The sequence below is a fragment of the Hyla sarda genome, chromosome 3, assembly GCF_029499605.1.
Source record: "Hyla sarda isolate aHylSar1 chromosome 3, aHylSar1.hap1, whole genome shotgun sequence".
Taxonomy (NCBI): domain Eukaryota; kingdom Metazoa; phylum Chordata; class Amphibia; order Anura; family Hylidae; genus Hyla; species Hyla sarda.
In genome coordinates, this window is record NC_079191.1 from 373495473 (window position 1) to 373518058 (window position 22586).

The 22586-nt window shown below is 41.5% G+C and overlaps 1 protein-coding gene across 2 annotated transcripts in view; it reads left to right on the top strand.

The window, feature by feature from the left end:
* The window catches only part of PLCB1 (phospholipase C beta 1), a 750135-nt gene that overhangs the window by 422614 nt on the left and 304935 nt on the right, over window positions 1-22586 (top strand). For both annotated transcript variants that reach the window (XM_056567840.1, XM_056567842.1), the window contains exons 4-5: window positions 2443-2583; window positions 17449-17528. In XM_056567840.1, the coding sequence (XP_056423815.1) occupies window positions 2443-2583; window positions 17449-17528 (221 nt within the window). The remainder of the gene's footprint in view (window positions 1-2442; window positions 2584-17448; window positions 17529-22586) is intronic.

Genomic DNA, 22586 nt, shown 5'->3' on the forward strand with positions numbered 1-22586 from the left:
TGCTTGGAAGCCCTATTGAGAATTAATGAAGCATGCGCGATGCCAGTGGTTAATTAATTGATCTCCATTCTCAGAATCGGTGGGGGTCCATAGACCATCATTTACCAGAGGAAGGCCAAAAGGATGTTTGTTTCTATTGGGCAAGTATATGTTGTCATAACTTTTTTGTGTGTATTTATGTATGTTCCAGAATAACTTCCAGATGGCTGGAGATATTTTGATGAAACCTGGTACACATGTTAATCATAGATCAACTAAAAATATAGTAGAGGTAAATCCATCCTAACCCACCCCCTTATGCTAGTCTGTAGGTCTTCCAGAACATCTCCTGATCACAGGGCTGCAGAGATTGCCCGGGACTTTTAAACATTCTGTCGACTGTTAGGCAGGAAGGTGCAGAAAAATGTTAGTGCAAGGGAGGGGATATGAGGACAAGATATGAAATTGGGAATGAGGTCAGATATGAGGGCGGGATCTGAGGTCAGGATATAAGGACGGGGTAGGAAGCGGGGATATGAGGATGGAATATGAGGTCGGATATGAAGTCGGGATAGGAGGACATGATAGGAGGACGGAGTATGAGGTTGGTATATGAGGTCTGGATATAAGGAAGGGATATGAGGACAAAATGTGAGGACTGGATATGAGGATGGAATATGAAGACGAATATAAGATCAAGATAGAAGGACATAATACAAGGTCAGGATATGAGGACAGAATATGAGGACGAGATATGAGGATGAGATATGAGGACTGGATATGATGTTGGGATATGAGGTCGGGATATAGGGACGACGCATGAGGATGGAATTTGAGGTCGGATATGAAGTCAGGATAGGAGGACATGAAATGAGGTCAGGATATGAGGACGAGATATTTGGATGGGAAATGACGAAAGGCTATGAGGACGGAATATGAGGTTGGGATATGAAGTCCGGATATAAAGACGGCATATGAGGATGAAATATGAAGACAGATATAAGATTGGGATAGGAGGATGTGATATGAAGTCAGGATATGAGGACGTGATATGAGGAAGAGATATGAGGATGAGATATGAGGACTGGATACGAGGTTGGGATATGAAGACGAATATAAGATCAAGATAGAAGGACATAATACAAGGTCAGGATATGAGGACAGAATATGAGGACGAGATATGAGGACGAGATATGAGGACTGGATATGATGTTGGGATATGAGGTCGGGATATAGGGACGACGCATGAGGATGGAATTTGAGGTCGGATATGAAGTCAGGATAGGAGGACATGAAATGAGGTCAGGATATGAGGACGAGATATTTGGATGGGAAATGATGAAAGGCTATGAGGACGGAATATGAGGTTGGGATATGAAGTCCGGATATAAAGACGGCATATGAGGATGAAATTTGAAGACAGATATAAGATTGGGATAGGAGGATGTGATATGAAGTCAGGATATGAGGACGTGATATGAGGAAGAGATATGAGGATGAGATATGAGGACTGGATACGAGGTTGGGATATGAGGATGGGATATGAGGACGACATATGAGGATGGAATATGAGGATGGAAATAAGGTCTGGATAGGAGGACGTGATATGAGGTCGGAATATGAGGACAAGATATGTGAATGGGATATGACAAAAGGTTATAAGGACGGAATATGAGGTTGAGATATGAGGTCGGGTTATAGTGGCATTTAATTGATGAATACCACTATAAGGCACCATTTCAGGCGTCTGTTTAACTTATACATTGGAAGTAGAGATGAGCGAACTTACAGTAAATTTGATTCGTCACGAACTTCTCGGCTCGGCAGTTGATGACTTTTCCTGCATAAACTGCCGAGCCGAGAAGTTCGTGACGAATCAAATTTACTGTAAGTTCGCTCATCTCTAATTGGAAGCTTTTTCCCGGTACATACACTGCTAGTGCATATTGGAGATCAATTTATTAACTCACTGTGTAATTTATCAAACATTTTACGAACTAAGAAAATGTTTCCAAAAAGTTGCAGAGTAGTTTTGAGGTTGTATCACGGAGACTTCATTTTGAATATATGGTATTTTGTGTCTCTAGCTTCTTTAACAACCTGCACATTACCTGCACATACATTACACCAGATGAATGGCTGACCATGCAATGTATGAACTGTCTAGGGCAAAATCAGAGCGGCTAGTATAGTGTTTGTGCTTCCAGCTCTTGCAAAACTACAACTCCCAGCATGCCCGGACAGCCACCGGCTGTCCGGGCATGCTGGGAGTTGTAGTTTTGCAACAGCTGCAGGTACACTATTTGGGAAACATTGTGCTAGTACCTAACTTGAACACCTGTCTTTACATATCTTCGATTTCTTGAGATCATTTTCCTATTGTATGGGCCATTTAATATCTCATTAACATTATTTTATTTATATATTCTAAAATTAAATAGGCTTTTATTTTTGTGTTTGCAGGACCCCAAGCTGAAGGAGCAATTGGAAGTTGGGAACTTTGGAGGTCGATTAGAATATCGCATGTTTACCATTGTGTACGGACCAGACTTGACGAACATTTCATATCTGAATTTAGTAGCATTTCAAGAAGAAATTGCCAAGGTAGGTTGTGTTCACTATTGTTGTTGTTACTTTTATTTACTGAAGGCGGAATATAATGTTTGTTCTAACGAAAAAAAAATCATGAAAAAGAATAACTCAACATACATTTAGGGAAGGACTTTGGCTAAGTTTCTACTTGGTCTTTTGTCCTGCGTTTTTTTGGTTTGAAAAAAAAACGCAAGAAAAAAACGCCTGAAAAAACGCCAGTGGAATTTCCTGCATCTGGAGTTTTTTCTGGGGGGTTTTCTGGCGTTTTTTCATTTGAGTGGAAATTGCATTTTTGGCCCCTTTGGCGTTTTATGTTTTTTTTTTTTTTGGTACCCATAATTTGTTGGGTACCAAAAAAAATAAAAGGATGCAGTAGTGATGGAAAAAAATGTATTTATTGAAATTTATATTTTTTATAACGAAATGTTATTACATTTTTAATAAAGTGTGTGTGTTTCACTTTTTTTTCCTCTCTTTTTTGAAATTTTTTAGGTAGTGCTACTACTCCCAGCATTCCATGATGGGAGTAGTAGTACCTGTACTAATAGACATATTGCCCGATGCGATCATCCATAATATAGCAGAGATGTGGAGCGGCTCTATACAGCGCTCGCATCTCTGCACTATACTCCGGCCAGTGATGTGAATAGAATATCACTCATTCATATTTTCCACTCAGAGTGGGGATTGGCCGGATGGTTGCAGCCAATCACAGCTCTCAAAGGGAAATATGATTGAGTGATGTTCTATTCATATCACTGGCTGGAGTATAGTGCAGAGATGCGAGCGCTGTATAGAGCCGCTCCGCATCTCTGCAATAGATAGGACAATCACAGCGGATGTAACTCCTGACACCCGCTGGGATCCTCCTGTATAATGTATAAATGCGGCCGCTCTTCTATGGTCCCCTGCACTGACGTATATATACACCTATAGTTGTGATTGGCTGGAACCATCTGGCCAATCACAGCTCTCTGCGGGAAATATGAATAGGTGTATATATACGGCAGTGCAGGGGACCATAGAAGAGCGGCTGCCTGCATCTATAAATTATACAGAAGGATCGCAATGGAACCCGGGGCAATCTGTCAATTAGTACAGGTACTACTGCTCCCATCATGGAACAGTGTGTGTTCCATGCTGGGAGTACTAGTACCACCTAAAAAATTAAGAATAAAAAGTGAAAAACACACATACACTACATTTTTATTATTGTCGTCTACATTTTTAGAGCTTTACCCGCTCACATAAATTAATCCCATTTAAAAATTAATAAAAATTTAGTTATAAAAAAAGATACATTTTGTTAAAGGGGTTGTGCGCTGCCCTGCAGTTCGGAGCTCCGCTCACAGCATCCGGAAGTTCATTACTCCGAACGCTGTGTGCGGGCTTCCGTGGTCGCAGCCCCCTTCCCATAGACTTTCATTGAGGGGGCGGGCGTGACGTCACGAGGGGGCGGGCGAGACTTCACGAAGGGGCCGGGCGTGATGTTCACCCACAGTGCACTGTAACGGTGAGTGACAGTCGTTACGGACCAATCAAAAACGGCCGGCCCCTGCCCATATAAGGGACCTGCACCATCTTGATCTCTCTCTTGGGTTGCTGACTCTGGAAGAGGTAGGACCTCCGCAGCTTACAAGACGATTTACTAGGCCAAAGCCTTGCGGCCTCGGTTTCTAACATAGCGGATATACTAAGCAATTCCCCGCTACTCATCACAAGATCACTGGACCGAAATACTGCCCTTAATCCAGCGGATCTCTGCTATATAATCCTTAAGAAGCTAAATTGGGCTTATCTGATCCCAACCGACTGTCAATCGCTGCTTAAGCTATATGCAAAGAGACTCTGTTATCTGGACTGTTACTATTACTATATGTACAGAAATTCTTCAGTAAAAGTTCCAGCAAGTTTTCAGTTAACAGTGGTTGTGGACAATCCTTTATTTCTGCATCACCTATTGCTCTTGGGAAGGGTGGCAATAGGCCTATCAAGAAACCCAGCATTTAACCCTCACCCTGCCGTCACGAGTGACAAGGGTTAACAGCGCCCTTAGCTATCCTGAACAGCAACACCCTAAATACCCTACACCCCCACAAGACAGTATCCTCTCATCCGCCACCACACTTACAAGGATACCCAATTTGTGTAGATTTTATTTTATTTTGATACTTAAAAAAATGATAAACTACATGCACCAAAATTGATATGTTTAAAATTGCCATCTTATGACCCCTATAACTTTTTTTAATTTTTCCGTGTATGTTGTCGTATGAGGGTTCATTTTTTGCGCTGTCATCTGTAGTTTTTATAGGTACCATTTTTGTTTTGATGGAACTTTTTGATCGCTTTTTATTAATATTTTTATGGGATATGAAGTGACCAAAAATGCACAATTTTGGACTTGTACGTGTACGCCATCGACCATGTGGTTTAGCTAACCTAATATTTTAATAGTTCGGACATTTACGCACGTGGCTGTAACACATGATAATTTTTATTCTTTATTATATTATTTTATTTTAAAAAAATGGGAAAAGGGGGATGATTTAAACTTTTAATATGGAAGGGGTTAACGAACTTTTATAAAAAAAAGTTTTGACACTTTTTTTTTGCCCCCATAGGGGGCTAAAACATGCAATCTTCTGATTACATACACTGATCAGTGGTCTGCCATTGCAAAGCACTGGTCAGTGTAACCGGCTGCGCAGGCATGGAGTAATAGATCGCTGATCGGACAACGGAGAGGCAGGTGAGGACCCTCCCATCGTCTGGTAAGCTGATCGGGACATCGCAATTTTGTCGCGCTAGTCCCAATCAGCTCTGCTGAGCTGCCGGGATTCTTTTACTTTCGTTTTAAATGCCACAATCAACTTTGATTGCGGCGTCTAAAGGGTTAATGCTGGGGATCGTCTGATCGGCCGTGCCTGGCATTAGCCGTGGGTCCCGTAGCAACCGGGACCCACCGGATTTAATATGTTCTGCTGGTGAGAACGGGTTAAGCCTGATAAGCATTTAAGGAGTCCTTAAGGATCGGGGATGCAGGACGTATGCATATGCCCTGCATCCCCAAGAGGTTAAAGAGTACCGGTCATCAAACCATATTTTCTAATCTAACTCAGATTATATTCCCTAACTACTCCTAACACCCCTCCTGCCCTTAATTTTTTTTTCTGAGCTATAAAAAGCAGTGTATCATACCTTTCCCCTTGCTCACATTGTCTGAGCTCCCGGCAGGAGAAAGTGGGCATTTCCCAGCAGGCGCGACATCACTGAAGCCTGCGAGAGCTGTGCCTCGCCATGCCCCGCACGCACTTCCTGAGTTTGGTCTCCTGCCAGGTTGGGAGGAGACCAAACTAACTGACTTGCGGCAGGGAACAGAACAGTTAAAAACATTTATAGGTTTGGAATTTTAACAGCAAGTAAATAGCAAAGTACTCGTTATAATTAATAACAATAGATAAAACGTTTAGTTTGGTGACAGTTACTCGTTAACGTCAATGGTTGGATTTAGGGCAGATCTTATAATCTAATAATGAATGACCAGGGCTATTAATACTCTACAAACATGAATCAAGTTCAATTTAATAATAGTAGAAAAATCACAAAGGGCATACTGCCAGAAGCACATCTTGAAGGTCCTATGAAAAAAAACACAAGGGCCTCTCAGTTATCATGTCACCTATAGTACTAATAATGAGAAAGGCTATTGGATCCCCTCAGGTAACAGGCCCCAGGAGCTCCTGCAATCCCTGCATCCTCTGTAGCTAAACTACTACATACTGTCCCCTCTAGATGATGCTAATTCATGTTGGACGAATACACAAAAGCCATGCAGTGTAAATCGGTAGACAATACAATAGCTAACCGGGAGTCACATGCAAACATTTTTTTTCTTTTGTGCATCAATTATTAATAAGAAATAGTATATTGTATGGTAAAAAAAAAAAAAAAAAGGTGGGGGGGGGGGTATTGTGAAATTAAATAATGTATTGTGCAGGACATTATTAGTAGTTGTGCAGTGGAAACTAGACCTATTGGCTTAGACATAGGTCTTGGAAAGGGTGCAATTGCTATGGTCCAATGATGCTATTGATACAGAGGCATAAGGACTTATCTGTGCTCTGATGTAATGGCACTAGATTTGCATCTATATATTTAATTTATATACAGTTATTGACAAGAAATGCTGCAAAACACAGCATGCAGTTATGTCTCACCAGAGGGTGTAAAAGTGTACCCCACTGGCCTAAAAAAAGACCCTCAGAGGATACTTTTCGATAGTGTACCTCTTGGTGCAAAATCTTTGACTATTTGACATATCTCTAGGATGCACTCAAAGACATTTTATGCAGTTGACAGACTTTGAGGGAGCTGGAGCATCATTTTAATGAGGGAAGCAGAATGGATGTTTTTGCCCGCCATCTAGGCCAATGTCCATTACGTGTCCTGCCACTGTCAACTTCATTTGTAGTGGAGTCATCAACAAGAAACCTGGACTTCTGCAGGACCAAAAAAAACATCCGACCTTGCCTCGGGCAAGAAGAAACCCTAAACAAATAAATAAATGCAGTAAAACAACCAATCACCTTTGTCACTAAAGCGGTAACTAACATCATACATAAATTCATGCCAATTATTACCAGGGATCCAAACTACAAATCTGTGTTTGCGGAGGGCTATAGGTATGTCCCAAGGAGAGCACCTACCATAGGTTTCCCCTAGCCTCTTCTCTTCAAAAATAACCAGACCCCTAACTTGGCTGACTAATATGGGCACCTACAAATGCGGCCACCACAAATGTATCTGTTGCAGCATTATGTTAACTTCAAAAGCATTCTGTTCCTCCTTGTGAGGGGCAGTCTATACTATCAAACAGTATATTAACGGCAACACTTCCTCTGTAGAGTATCTGGTGACGTGTAGGGACTGCAATGTCCAGTATGTAGGGTGCACTACTGGCCCTTTAAAAGTTAGAATCAGAAAACATATTTCAGATGTACGACATTTCAGTTCCCGACACGTCTCCATGATTAACCAACATTGTGCAGAAAAACACGGTGGCAACTACACAAGTCTTGTTCTCCAAGGCATAGAGAGATTAGGAGCCCCATTGAGAGGGGGCCACCATGATAGACATAAGCTCCTGTACAGGAAAGTCTTTTGGATCCTACTATCCAACATGATTAAACAAGAGGCAGGATGTTCTACTTCACTATTGAGCCACATGATCCAAGTTGTCCCAGATACTAACTACAGTCCTATATATGTATTTATATACATTTGTTTATCCAAAAAGAAAGAAAAAATACTTTTACATAGTAGGACGGACTCCCATTGTTTACATAGACTGTGTGTTCTTCACGGTAAATAACTCATGTTGAGTTTTTCCCTTCCCTCAGGGGTCCATTTGTACCAATGGATGGATTAAAATAAATGCATACATTTAACTATTTGTACATAAATACCTTTATGATCATGATTTTTTATTACTACTGTTCTTGCATTTGATCCACATGCAATACATTTTGGAGACTCCGCTAGTGTTTTATCAATATTTTTCTATGGATGCCTGTAAACTAAAATGGCATTTTTAATAGTAAATCTCATTTATTGTGTTTTTTGTATAATACCGTACATATTAAATGTGAAGGATTTTAATGTTTGTGTTTGCTTGTATAGTTCCCTCCCCCATATAAGCAATCCAATAAAGAGACTCTGTGTCAGTACGATTAAGATCGCTAAGACGATCGAAACGCGTCACTGCTGTCCTGGACCATGTGTGTTGCGGTTTTAAAATAAATACACCTGCATTCGAGCTACTACTTGGATATCTTCTTTTCTTCATATCGTTTCCAGTGATGTCCACACTGATCCGTGACGCGGGAGGCAAACGGGGGCGAGCTGGATCTTGCTGATTTGTTGTTCTAAAATATTTATATAGACTTTCCTAACTCAAGTTTGTGTTTATGTACTGGGGCATGCACACCTTTGAGGTATGAAGTGTTTGCCATACAGTATGATGTCTGATTTTTTAATCAAGTTATAATCCTGAGTGACTTAGCGTGACATTTACGTCTTTCTTGATGGCTTTTTCCCCATGGTGACATGCAGATTTATAGTAATTAAATCTGTCAAGGAATAACAGGCCTGGGGGAATCTGCAATACATGTTTATAAACAACAGAACAGACGCTAGCCCTAATGTTTACATTGTATCTTCAGATAAACAATTTTGCACAGAATATAACCTACAGTATATTTTGAGAATTTTAATAGTGGCTATGATGAAATGAGACTTGGGGCCATCAGGATAGCGATGTCTAAAATGAGGTATATAGATGTATCAATATTGTTGAAGAGACTTTTTCTTGGGCACTCTTGGGGAATTATTGCTCAACATATATCTTCTGGTGTAAGAACATGAAGTGTTTGTATCAATTAGATTAGATTATATATATGAAAAGTTGTGAATTCCCTTTAGCTGGCAGCACACACGTACAGCTCTAACTGACTATGTGGTATCTCTGTCCATTCACATTGTCCATAACAACAGTTAGGTTGATTGTGATCCATTGTATAGAGGAGCAGCTTGAAGCTCCTTTAAAGGGTATTCTAGGATTTTTTTATTTGACTATGCTACACAACATAGCCATTTAGCCCCAAGACAAGCACAGATCCTTCCTAAGCATGTGCATTACCTTAACTTATATCCAGTTCTTATAGCCTATCCTCATATTCAGTCCTCACATCCCATCCTCACATCCAGTCTTCGTATCCCATCCTCATATCCCCCCTTATATTCCTCCTCATATTCCCCCTCATATCCCGTCCTCATATCCCATCCTTATATCCCATTCCTCATATCCTGACATCATATCCCATCCTCATAATCCGTCCACATATCCCGACCTCATGTCCTGTCCTGATATCCCGACCACATATCCTGACCTCATATCTCCCCCTTATATCCTGTCGTCATTTCCCGTCCTCATATCTGTCCATGTCAGGAACTGTCCAGAGCAGGAACAAATCCCCATAGAAAACTTCTTCTGCTCCGGACAGTTCTTGACATGGACAGAGGTGTCAGCAGAGAGCACTGTGGTCAGACTGGAAAGAACTACACAACATCCTCTTCAGCATACAGTAGCTAATAAGTACTGGAAGGATTAAGATTTTTTATTAATAGTAATTTATAAATCTTTCTGGAATAAGTTAATTTGAAAGAAATAGTTTTTCACCGGAGTACTCCTTTAAGGGTCTTTTCACTCGTACAGTATTCTGCGCAGATTTGATGCACAGATTTTATGCGGAGGATTTCAAGTCATTCAGTTTACATTAATATCTGCAGCAGAAAATCCTGCACATCACATCTGTGCATCAAATCTGCGCAGAATACTGTACGTGTGAATAGACCCTAAAGGAATACTCCGGTATATGAAAACTTATCACCTATCCTAAGGACAGGGGATACATTTCGGATCGCGGGGGGATCTGACCGCTGGGACCCCCTTGATCTCCCGTATGGGGCCCCGACTCTCCTGCCAGATAGCGTGTGCACGAAGCGGCGGCCGACACCCCCCCTCATTTTAGCACTATGGAGGAGGCGGAGATTGCACTCCGGCACTTCCATAGAGCTCTATTGAGAGGGCGTGTCGGTCGCCACTTTGAGCTGGTTGAACATGTCCCCTTCCCTCGGACTGCCGGGGCACTTTACGGGAGATCAGAGGTGGTCCCAGGGGTTGAACCCCCCCCCCCCCCACTTTGGAATACTCCTTTAAAATGGAGCCCACTTTCTGCAGCTGGATGGAAATCTCAGTGGGGTAAGGGTCTGAACATTTAGATCCCAACCAATCATAACTTGTTTTGTATACTGACAAGGACACTTTCACCTAGTATTCCTGTATTTGTCATTTTAAGTCCATACAGTCATCTGCTTCAAAAGAGGTACTGACATTAGCATTAAAAGCACAAATAAGGTTCAAGACTAAATAAATCTTAAATTAATAAAAACAGTATCACCTCTGTCATTGGGCAAATATGATAGTATGTGGTAACCTAATTGTTATCTGTCATTTGATAAGGATACAAAGCATTGGTATACATACGTTAAATTCTTAACTTGCCCTTTTCTTTTTACAGTTCCATATGACTATGTATTTCACGTAATGAACATTTTCAGTCTCTATTCTAATCTTATTTAACTAGAATGCACATGGAGTTATAAGAGATTTCTAGGACAGCTCGATATTCGGCACCACCAGCCATAGAAATGTCATATTGTTGAACCTGACGTCTGCTAGTGTGACATACGCCATCAAATACGATTAAGATCAGTGTCTGACATTAGGCGGTAACATTCCAGTTACTCATCAAATTGTTCTAAGACTGTTGAATAGACAGAACTGTCTCTCATGCTCAACTCCTAAAGATCTGAAATGTAAGGGTAATGGATAAGTATGACTAGAAATTATAGTCAGCGACTTTTCCCTGGGAAATTGCAGAAAAAAGTGCACTTATCTCAGGAGACTGGCACGTTGTGCGGGTTATTTTCAGTGTGATGCTATGAACTTTTCCTGCATTTTATCATGTAGAATAAGATGATTACAGGTTCTCTTTTTCTGGCTTTTACATTTGATATATTCTGATTTCAAGTCTTTTGACATTATATAAAATCTGAACATTTTGAATAGCTCAAGGAACTGAGGCACTAGCCTGGTAGCCTGGTACTGTCTATTATAGTATAGGAAATTTTCGCAATACAATAAGTGCCGGCTGAGCCTTGAGCCTTTATTCTGCACTTGGCTGTATCAACAACCAGGAGACGGCAGCTCAGGCTGCATCTCGATTGGATCATTGGGGTGGGCTTTTGTGTTTGGCTAGTGATGTAAGACCTCTTCCTGCGCACCAGAGATAGGGAGAGCCCAAGGCTTGTGTAGAAGGGAGCGAGGCAGCAGGAATCCAAGAGGGAGGCAGTCAGTGTCATTTGTTATTGGTCATTAACCCCTTAAGGACCGGAGGTTTTTCCGTTTTTGCATTTTCGTTTTTTGCTCCTTGCCTTTAAAAAATCATAACTCTTTCAAATTTACACCTAAAAATCCATATGATGGCTTATTTTTTGCGCCACCAATTCTACTTTGTAATGACGTCAGTCATTTTGCCCAAAAATCTATGGCGGGAAAAAAAATCATTGTGCGACAAAATTGAAAAAAAAACCCTGTTTTGTAACTTTTGGGGGCTTCCGTTTCTACGTAGTACATTTTTCGGTAAAAATGACACCTGATATGTATTCTGTAGGTCCATACGATTAAAATGATCCCCTACTTATATAGGTTTGATTTTGTCGGACTTCTGGAAAAAATCATAACTACATGCAGGAAAATTAATACGTTTAAAATTGTCATCTTCTGACCCCTATAACTTTTTTATTTTTCCGTGTATGGGGCGGTATGAGGGCTCATTTTTTGCGCCTTGATCTGAAGTTTTTAACGGTACCATTTTTGCATTGATAGAACTTATTGATCACTTTTTATTCATTTTTAAATGATATAAAAAGTGACCAAATATGCACTATTTTGGACTTTGGAATTTTTTTGCGCGCACGCCATTGACCGAGCGGTTTAATTAATGATATATTTTTATAATTCGGACATTTCCGCACGCGGTGATACCACATATGTTTATTTTTATTTACACTGTTTTTTGTTTTTTTTTGGAAAAGGGGGGTGATTCAAACTTTTAATAGGGGAGGAGTTAAATGATATTTATTCACTTTTTTTTTTCACTTTTTTTTTGCAGTGTTATAGGTCCCATAGGGACCTATAACACTGCACACACTGATCTTCTATGTTGATCACTGGTTTCTCATAAGAAACCAGTGATCAACGATTCTGCCGCATTACTGCTCATGCCTGGATCTCAGGCACTGAGCAGTCATTCGGCGATCGGACAGCGAGGAGGCAGGAAGGGGCCCTCCCGCTGTCCTGTCAGCTGTTCGGGATGCCGCAATTAGCCGCGGCTATCCCGAACAGCCCGACTGAGCTAGCCGGGAACTTTCACTTTCACTTTTAGCCGCGCGGCTCAGCTCTGAGCGCGCGGCTAAAGGGTTAATAGTGTTAATAGAGTTAATAGGGTTAATAGAGTTAATAGCTATTAGAGGCGGGTCCCGGCTTCACTATGACGCCGGGCCCGCCATGATATGACGCGGGGTTACTGTGTAACCCCGCGTTATATCAGAAGAGCAGGACCAAGGACGTACCGGTACGTCCTTGGTCCTTAAGGGGTTAAAGGGGTATTCAAGGATTTTTTTGTATTTGACTATGCTACAGGGGCTGTACAGTTAGTGTAGTTTATAATATAGTGTCTGTACCTGTGTGTGACGGTTTTCTCACAATTCTTATGTGATTTTCACCTCACTGTTTATTTTTACCAGCATACAAAATGATTGTTGTCTCAGATTTTTCCCAGCTTGCAATGCGGCCGAGACCCGACTCACTAGTCAGCTGAGGACAGGGAGCCTGTCTGCTTCAATGGGTGGAGGGATCAATCTGCAACTAATGCAACAGCTGTAGGCACCCTGATTGAAAACCACAGGTCTGCAGCTCATTTATGTTTCAATGGGTGGGGGTGGCTGATGTGTGGGAATGAGGAAAATTGAATTGTGGGATTTGTAGTTAAAAAAAGAAGAGTCAAACAGAAATACCAGTTCACAAAAAGCTAGCCACAGTGTTATGGTCATCTCACAACATAGCCATTTATCCCCAAGACAAGCGCAGATCCTTCCTAAGCATGTCCATTACTGTCTTCCAGGTACGTACTAAAATCACCTTATGCTGGATGACCCCTTTAATACCCTACTACATAGGGAGACATGCAAACAATGAAGGGCATTTATAAAAGCCTGTGTACTTGTAAACATAAACATTGGCCATCTAGACTGGCCAATGTACGCACATTGCACAAACTATGCAACCTGTCACTGGCGCACATGCTTTTTGTACTGCGTGCTTCAGAGGGAATGTTTAGTGAAAACAAAAACAAAAAAAAGCAGGCATGGTTTCACTGGCTTATCTGTTGATCTTTTCAAAAATTGCACATAATTGTGCAGATGCCTTTAATGACGGCAATTGCAGTCTTTGTATTTGTTTATTGTTTTTTCATCAACAAACTATTATCTATCACTGCCTATTCCATACGTCTGCAATTAATTAACGGTTTCATTAGCGACTTTACCATTTATTGATATCCTTTTCACCCACAGCGTGCCAGGTGCGAATTTTTTGTGCGCCAAACTGTAATGTCGCACTTTACAATTAGCTGGAGTTTATTACAAGACGTATCCCTCGGTAAATTCTGGGAAAAATACATACACCATAACACGCAGATTATAAATCTCTCCCAATGTGTTTTTAACCAGCTTTGAAGATGCGATCAGTCTACAATTGAGAGTTTACTAGTTTTACGGCTGATCGCTGGGCTTGTTAACCATTTGGCCCATAATTTAATAGGGCTCTGCTGCTGGGTCTTGATCTAGGAAGTAGCTTGCTTCAGAAGCAAGCCTCCCCCATTGTTCTGCAGGCAAAGCTGTGCACCTCCACTTTAGCTAAGCCCCAAATTTTCCATACTTATAATGGTACGGGTAGCAGCATGGTTCGGTGTTTAGCCTTGCAGCACTGTGGTCCTGGGTTCAAACCCCACCAAGAACAACATCTGCAGTGAGTTTGTATGTTCTTCCTGTGTTTACTCCCACTTTCCAAAAACATACTGATAGGTGAACTTAGATTGTGAGCCCCATTGGGGGCAGAGCCCAATTTGAGTGTACAGTGCTGCTGAACATGTGCGCTTTATAAAAAGAGAAACATTATACAGTGATCCCCCAACATGCGATAATTTCAACATATGATGGCCTCTCAGAGGCCATCGCATGTTGAAGGCAGCATCAACATATGACGCTTTTGTATGTCGGGGCCATCGCATGAACGGCTATCCGGCAGCGCAGACTGCTTCAGCCGGATAGCCATTTAAGGTGCCCCATGTGGTCCGGTGATGGTCAATCACCTGTCCCGACGTTCTGGACCATCCTCTTTGGGCTCCGCTGCAACGCTCTCGCTCTCCTTCGTTGTCATCACGTCACCGCGCACGCCGTCCAGTCATCCAATAGGAGCAACGTGATGACAGCGATGAAGAGCAACGATCCCGGCCAGCAGAGATGTTCCGGAGTTGCGGGGACACCCCGGGGACGTGGCGACAGCGATGGAGGGCGACATCCAGGGCAACGGTGACGGTTCGGAGCGGCGGGGACAGGTGAGTATAACTTCCTATACTTTACATTGCACGGATTCCTCAACATACGATGGTTTCAACTATCGATGGTTCATTTGGAACTAATTACCATCGTATGTTGAGGGGCCACTGTATTAGTCCTGTTATCTTGGCCAACACCACTGTTTGTTTTCTGTATTGCCCTTTTTTATTTGCTCGTGCGTTTCTAAGATTTTTGTCCCTTTAAATGTCTATTTTAAGCCGGATGTTATGAGATTAGCTTCTCAGGAAAGAAAAGGGCTGCTAAATAACTTCCCTGTATGCCAACAATCATTACGGCAGACTGTGCCAAGTCTTCAGCTGATTATTCAATTCATTACCCCTGTTTACATTGGGAATTTCACATATTTGTTATGGTAAACGTTCGCTACTTAGTTTCTAAATTGCCCGTGTACGAAATTGAAACTCTTGCGCTAAACTCTTTTTTTGAGGGGGGATAATTAATGTCTTCCTGCATGACAGCCCGGCTTCTGTTCCGGTGTACCTGACTGTCTTCTCACGGCTCTTGTTATTAGGACTCGGGCTGTCTGCAGTCTTTACGAGAGTCCGTATTGAGGAGGACATAAATTTGAATTACTGAAACAGTTAGAGGAAAATGGAGACATAATTTGTGGCCTTCTTATTATTGAAATGACTCTGCTTTCTTGGAATTGCATTTCCCGGCTGGAAGATGGAAGGTCTAATAAACCTAGTGAGAAATATCCCTGTTAGCAATGTGGTCTGGGGTTTGGTGTAATAAATCCCAAGCATTTTCGATCACTTTAGATCAGGGCGCGTACATGTTATTGTGGTGCATGTCGGCTGCACTGATATATCTATCAACAATGTATCACTATGTATCAATATGTTATTACTTTCCGGTTTATACTTAGATATTAAAACGGCACCAACAGTGTTTCCCAACCATTGTGCCTCCAGCTGTTGCAAAACTACAACTCCCAGCATGCCCGGACAGCCAACGGCTGTCCGGGCATGCTGGGAGTAGTAGTTTTGCAACAGCTGGAGGCACATCGGTTGGAAAACCCTGGTCACTAGTCTAAAATTGTTACAGTCCAGTTCATGTCCCAGTTTAGAAGCCTTCCACGTTGTCTTTTTTTTTGCCTATGTAGTGTAGTATATTACTGCTATATTATATTACTGCTTGAGCATATCAAAGAAATAAACAATGCTTCCATATGTTAATCATTAAGTCATACAGATTCTTTACATGTCTTTTTTATGTCTCCTGCTTCTGTATCTGCCTCACAAATCCCTCTGTTCTGTTGCTCACTCATTCTGACATCCACTGCTCAGGAAGGGGCGTGTCTGAGGCGAGCACTGACCCCGCCCTCACTCACCATGAATTAACTTCCTCCCTGAGTCTGCTGTGCTGTGCTGGGTCACTTCATCCAATCGCTGCTCTGTAACCCCTTCATCTCTATTTTCAGACAAAAGTCTGATATACAGAACAGGACCTGTTATAGGTCAGGAGGGGCCTTCAGGCTCAGCTGGTGTCTATCATGCAATGGACCCAGAATAGCATTTTGGCTTTGATTGTTTACGAAAGCCACAACACAGATGTCGTGTTAGAAGATATGAACATCCTAGAAGGGGGCACTCTGCTGAGAGCCTTTACTCTATGAGCCCAAAAGTAAAAAGCAGGGAGCATCAGAGTAATTGCTATCACTGTAATGGCCTTTCATTTGGATGTCTACCATGTAATAAATATTTTCCAACAGTCCTATATTTGCTGGGACTGTCCCTATTTTTTTTAAAGAGTTCGGCAATGTCTGGAAGAACCATAGAGAATTAAAGGGGGTACTCCGGTGGAAAAAAAATAAAATATATATATATATTTATTTATTTTTTAAATCAACTGGCTCCAGAAAGTTAACAGATTTGTAAATTACTTCTATTTAAAAATCTTAATTCCTTCCAGTACTTATCAGCTGTTGTATGCTCCACAGCAAGGTCTTTCCTTTTTGAATTCTTTTCTGTCTGACCACAGTGCTCTCTGCTGACACCTCTGTCCATGTCAGGAACTGTTCCCATAACAAATCTTTATAGCAAACCTCTCCTTCTTTGGACAATTCCTGACATGGACAGAGGTGTCAGCAGAGAGCACTGTGGCCAGACAGAAAAGAAATTCAAAAGGAAAAGAACTTCCTGTGGAGCATACAGCAGCTGATAAGTCCTGGAAGGGTTAGGAATTTTAAATAGAAGTAATTTACAAATCTGTTTGTTTTCCACTGATGTACCCCTTTAATGGAGCACATCTTCCTTTTATTAGGGAGCCAAATTCATCCAGAGGTGTGACCCTAGCCAATCCGCTTGTTATCCCCTATCCTGGGTAAAGGGGATCAGTTTGATATTGGGAATAACCCTATAAGACAGGCTCATTGTCATAAATATTATTATTTCACAGGTAAGAGTAGCATCCCGGCATTAAATTTACATCCCTGTTTTCTTCTTCCCATGCAACATAACAAATATTTGGTTGGCTACAAAGACAGATCAAACTAAACATATTATGGCTTTTGTACTTTAGCTAAAGCATGTTTATTTTATCTCTACTTAGGAGTGGACAGATGAGATTTTTAGTCTGGCAACAAATTTGCTGGCACAGAACATGTCCCGGGATGCATTTCTGGAAAAAGCGTAAGTAGCTTCAATATTTATTGCAAGTAATGCTGATAGTTTCCTTCTTCTTATGTTAGATGTTTTAAACTTTATTGTTTATCCTTAAATAAGATGTCACTAATATAAACATCACTTTTCCTCCTGGAAGTATCCAAGAGTATGAAAAGTTTCAGACAGGCAGAGAGTTTGTAGTCTGAAAAGTGAAGATTTTATAAAGAATTGGATACATTAACGCCTACCTGTCATATCACAGAAAAAAAATGCTAAAAATAATGCGTATATATGTTACTCACCAGATCGTGCAGATGCTTTACATGTCATTTTTCTTGGTATCTAACGTTTGTATTTGGTTTAGAAATCCCTCTATTTTGCTGCTCACTTATTTTGACCTCCACTACTCAGGAAGGGGCATGTCTCAGGCAAGCACTGAGACCACCCTCATTCACCATTCATTCACTTCCACCCTGAGTATGCTGTGCTGTACTGGGTCTCTTTATTCAATCACTACAGGCGGCTCTGTAACCCCGTCCTCTAAGTTTTCATGCTGCGGTCTCATAGACAGGGCAGGGTTGAGCACAGAAGAGTGCTAGTCCTGCCCTCACTTACTGGACTTTGCAGTTAATTCAGAAGCTATGTAATGCTATGTAATGCTCTCCTCTAGTTTGGTCCCCTATGGAATATAGGTGGTTATGTTAGTAGAAACAAATGAAGTAAGCATATGATAAAGTATGGTAAGAGTAAAAAAAAAAAAAAACACTAAAAAGGATAAAACTAAAACTATGAGAAAAGTTAAGTAGAGATGCTTAGCATTGCTGTTTAACCCCTTCCTTCCTGGGCTGAGCGCTCTGAACTGGCTTAGGGGGGAAGGGGTTAAAGAAATCACGGCTTACTGTCTGTTCCCATAAGAGTAAAGTAAAAACAATGCACCGATTTGCTAGTTATTCCTTAGCCTGAGAATAGAGGATAACATTTAAACTTGAAATAACTTTTTGTTAAAGCTACTTTACTCCAGTACCATAATTTCTATTAGCTACATATGTCCTAAAAGGACAGTCAAAGTTAAAGGGGCCGTCCGGTGAAAATGATCTTATATCCTGTCCACAGAATAGGGGAAAAGTATCTGATCGTTAGGGGTCCAACTGCTGAGACCCATCAGAACAGGGTCCCAGCTCCCAGTGGGTGCTGTAGATGGCATGCACGCTATTCATTTGTATGGGAGTGCTGTGCATAGGGGATAAGATCATTTTCACTGTACAACCTCAAGTAGTGAAAAAAAAGTCTCTTTAATAGGTTCCTGGTATGGCTACTTCTGTATAAGGTGTGAGTAGAGAGAGATATCATCCCAGCAGCAGAGCTAACGCATCAATGTCTGTTATGGGTCTTCGCAGGAAACTCTCTACACAAACTCCTTAACTCATAGCGATCCAGTAGACAGCGGAGAAGACATATTATCAACAGTTTCCAGGAATAAATCCTTCCCGTATTTATAGTGTATAACCTGCGCCTTTTATCATAAATAATCAGACAGTCTCCTAAGTGTTCCCAAAGTGCACATGACACGAAAGTGACAAAAAGCGAAATTTGGGTAATATCAAGCCTGTATTTTTTGTAAGGTAAGATCCTGCTCTGGAATTAAACGTGCCAAGTAACTAAGGCAATTTCAGCTGTTTGTGTACATAAAGGCCTACAGCTTCTGAAATAAAATTGGGAAAGGCTAAAGGGTCTTTCGGAATATTTTGCCAGAGGAAATGGAAAATCTCATTGGGAAATAATACAAGTCTAATTCAAGTTGAGAAATAATACAAGTCTAACTCTCAGAAAAAACATATTAGTCACCTTATAAAGCTCAAACTCAATCTGAAACCTGTTGCCTTCAAGACACTTTAACCCTTCTTGCAGAACACTATACAGTGGTCCCTCAACATACGATGGTAATTCGTTCTAAACGACCCATCGTTTGTCGAATCCATCGTATGTTGTGCGCTACTTTGTTTTCTTGGCATGCTACACTATCCCCATACAGGATCAGGGAGTGCTGTCTGTTGCTGGACTTTCTGCTCCATTAGATACATAAATGAAGACTGTAGGCTGTTGTGATGTTCACTGTACATTAACCAGACCGGGTGCACAAGCCTCCTGCCTGATAAATGTTGCCAACGTTACAAAATTTGCGTCACCATTCACATGATGTCACTTTACTCATGAGGTTGGGAGCTACATTTGCACATGGATTCTGCAAGCATCATTAAAGAGGATTTGGGACCAACCCCCCAAAAATGTAGATTTTACTTTCATTAAATAGTTTAGGGTGCCCTGATCACACACCTTTTCACTATGTCTTTATACGCTCTTCCGTTTCGAGATGTGAGGTTTATAGTTTGTCTGACAATTTAGGGAATCAGTCAGATGGGCGTGAACTTAATTTTAATATTAAAAGTGAATATCCAGTAATGAGTGGGATTATACAGTCAGGGGGAGTGAATGTTTTATGTTGAGGGATGTGAATGCCTAATACACACCACCTGACTATATTATCCCACCCATCACCTGGTCACTTCCATTATTAAAGGGTTAGTCTGCTGCTCAGCATTTGGAACAAACTGTTCCGAAAGCTGGAGCCGGCATCGGGAACTCGTGACGTCACAGCCCTATCCCCTCATGGCATCATGCCCCGCCCCCTCAATGCAAGTCTATGGGAGGGGGCGTGACAGCCGTCACGCCCCTCCCATAGACTTGCATTGAAGGGGCAGGGCATGTCATCATGAGGGGGCGAGGCCAGCAGAGCAGCGGAGTACCCCTTTATAACCAAGTTCACTTCCATCTGACTGACTCCCTGAATTGTCAGACAAAATATAAACCCTCATATCTCGGGAACAGAAGGGCGTATCAAGAAACTGTAAAGAGTTGTGTGATCAGGGCACCATAAGTTGTTCATTGATGACGCTTTTTTGGGTTGTTCACATATCCTCTTTAAGATGACCGGGGACAATGACAGAAAATTCTGCAACAAATCTGCCGCACGTGAATATAACCTGAAGAATTATTATAAAATTACAACGTACCTCGTTAATTATTATAGGAATTAAATGGAATGCACTTCTGTGCAAGAATTATACAGAATACACTCCATCAGTCTATTGCACACTACCATAAAACCCATTATAAAGAGTTGCAGGCATCTCGGAGGAACATAATAGTTACACAATGATATTGTATCAAGTACAGCTTGAAACCAGGAATGACTCGAATGTGAAATCTAAGCTGGCAACATGACACTGGCAGCTTTGTGCTTTCGTGACTTTCCAAATATGACTCAACTATTTCTGTGCCACAATGACATAACGCACATCTTTGTAATACACATCCTGCCCTACTTTCAGTAAATGATTAAAAGGTCAATTACACAGAACAGGACGGAGATGGCACAGTCAGCAGGTTCCTGTTGAAGAAACATAGCAGTGCTAATTTATCAATGCCACATAGCTGAGTTTGTCATTTGGCACCAGGTGCCATGTTATCCATATGTGATATCTGTGGCTTTCTATAAATTGCACTGCAAAAGCCTGTGTTTGTATTGAATACCTGCAGAGCCTACAATAGGTAATGATATTGTGGTAATTTTCCTTAGCCGTATGATCAATATTTTCACACCGTGTCCCTCTTCAGTTACTCCTACAATCTAATCTTCATGTCTTGAAGAGAACAAAAATTGAGATATCAGGGAAGAAACTCAATGTTCCTTTTTGCGATTTCTACTTTTCTGCTTTTCACAATGTAAGGTTATAATAACAGCATGGCATTGATCAGTGTTATCGCCGCTCGACTGCTCCTGCCTGGATCTCAGGCATGGAGCAGTCATTCGGCGATCGGACACGCAGGAGGCAGGTAGGGATCCTCCTCGCGTCCTGCAAGCTGTTCGGGACTCCGCAATTTCACCGTGGCGGTCCCAGACAGCACCACTGAGCTGCCGGGAAGCTTGCACTTTCACTTCAGACACGGTGATCAACTTTGATTGCCACATCTGAAGGGTTAATAGCGGGCATCACCACGAACGGTGATGTCCGGTATTAGCCACGGGTCCCGGCCATTGATGGCCGCCTGGACCGACCCGATATGATGCGATATCGCGGGAGCCTGCGCAAGACATAAAGTTAAAGGGCCAAGGAAAATTTCTCACTGTAGTCAGGGTCGTATTTATAGCTGGTGCTGCCCTGCCCCATTAGGCTAAGTTCACATGGCAGAGTTTCCTCACTGAATTTTCTCTACTTCTCCATGCAAAAACCATGGTACACCAGTAAAAATGCAGATTCCAAACAGGACTTCCATGTGGAATTTCTGCCTAGATTGAGAGCCCCATTAATGTCAATGGAAGGTCCTGACAAGGAGTATTTTGTGCTTTAAGAATATTCTGATTCAGAAAATGGGTCTTATTCCATCAGATGCCATATTACTTCTGAAAGACACCTCTGTAAGATTGTTCAAACGGCAAACTGCTGTTATACTCCGTCCCGTTCCTGGACCCAGGCTTGTTGCACAACTAACACCACCAGGTCCCAACGGATCCCATTGACTTGAATGGGGTCCATCAGGGATCTGGTATTTTACCTGAGTTGAGCAGAGAAAAAAAGAGGACATGCACAACTCCCGTCATTCCAACGGACTGGCTGGTCCATTTACCAGAACACAATGGCCGTGTGAACAAGCCCTTAGATGTTCGATACAGCAGTACTCACTGGGCAGACAACTCTGTGAATAATAAGCAAATAAAAATAAATAAATGAAAAAAAAATGAATTAATAAACAAACTATATTATAAAAGCAAATGTAAACTATAGGTTACTAGAAATAATAGGATTAAAGTCCACTTACAGTATATGGTATCATAGGCACTGTAATTTGATTCTGCTTACATGGGCATCACAGGCTGTATTCAGCATCTCCATTACCAATTCCATCAGATTCGATAAGAGGAATAGAGCTGCATTAAGAAGACCGATACCACTACTGAACCCTGATGTTGGGTGCAAATAGTATCATTTGTACAGTTGTGTATTATGACCTTCGTTAAGTCACAAT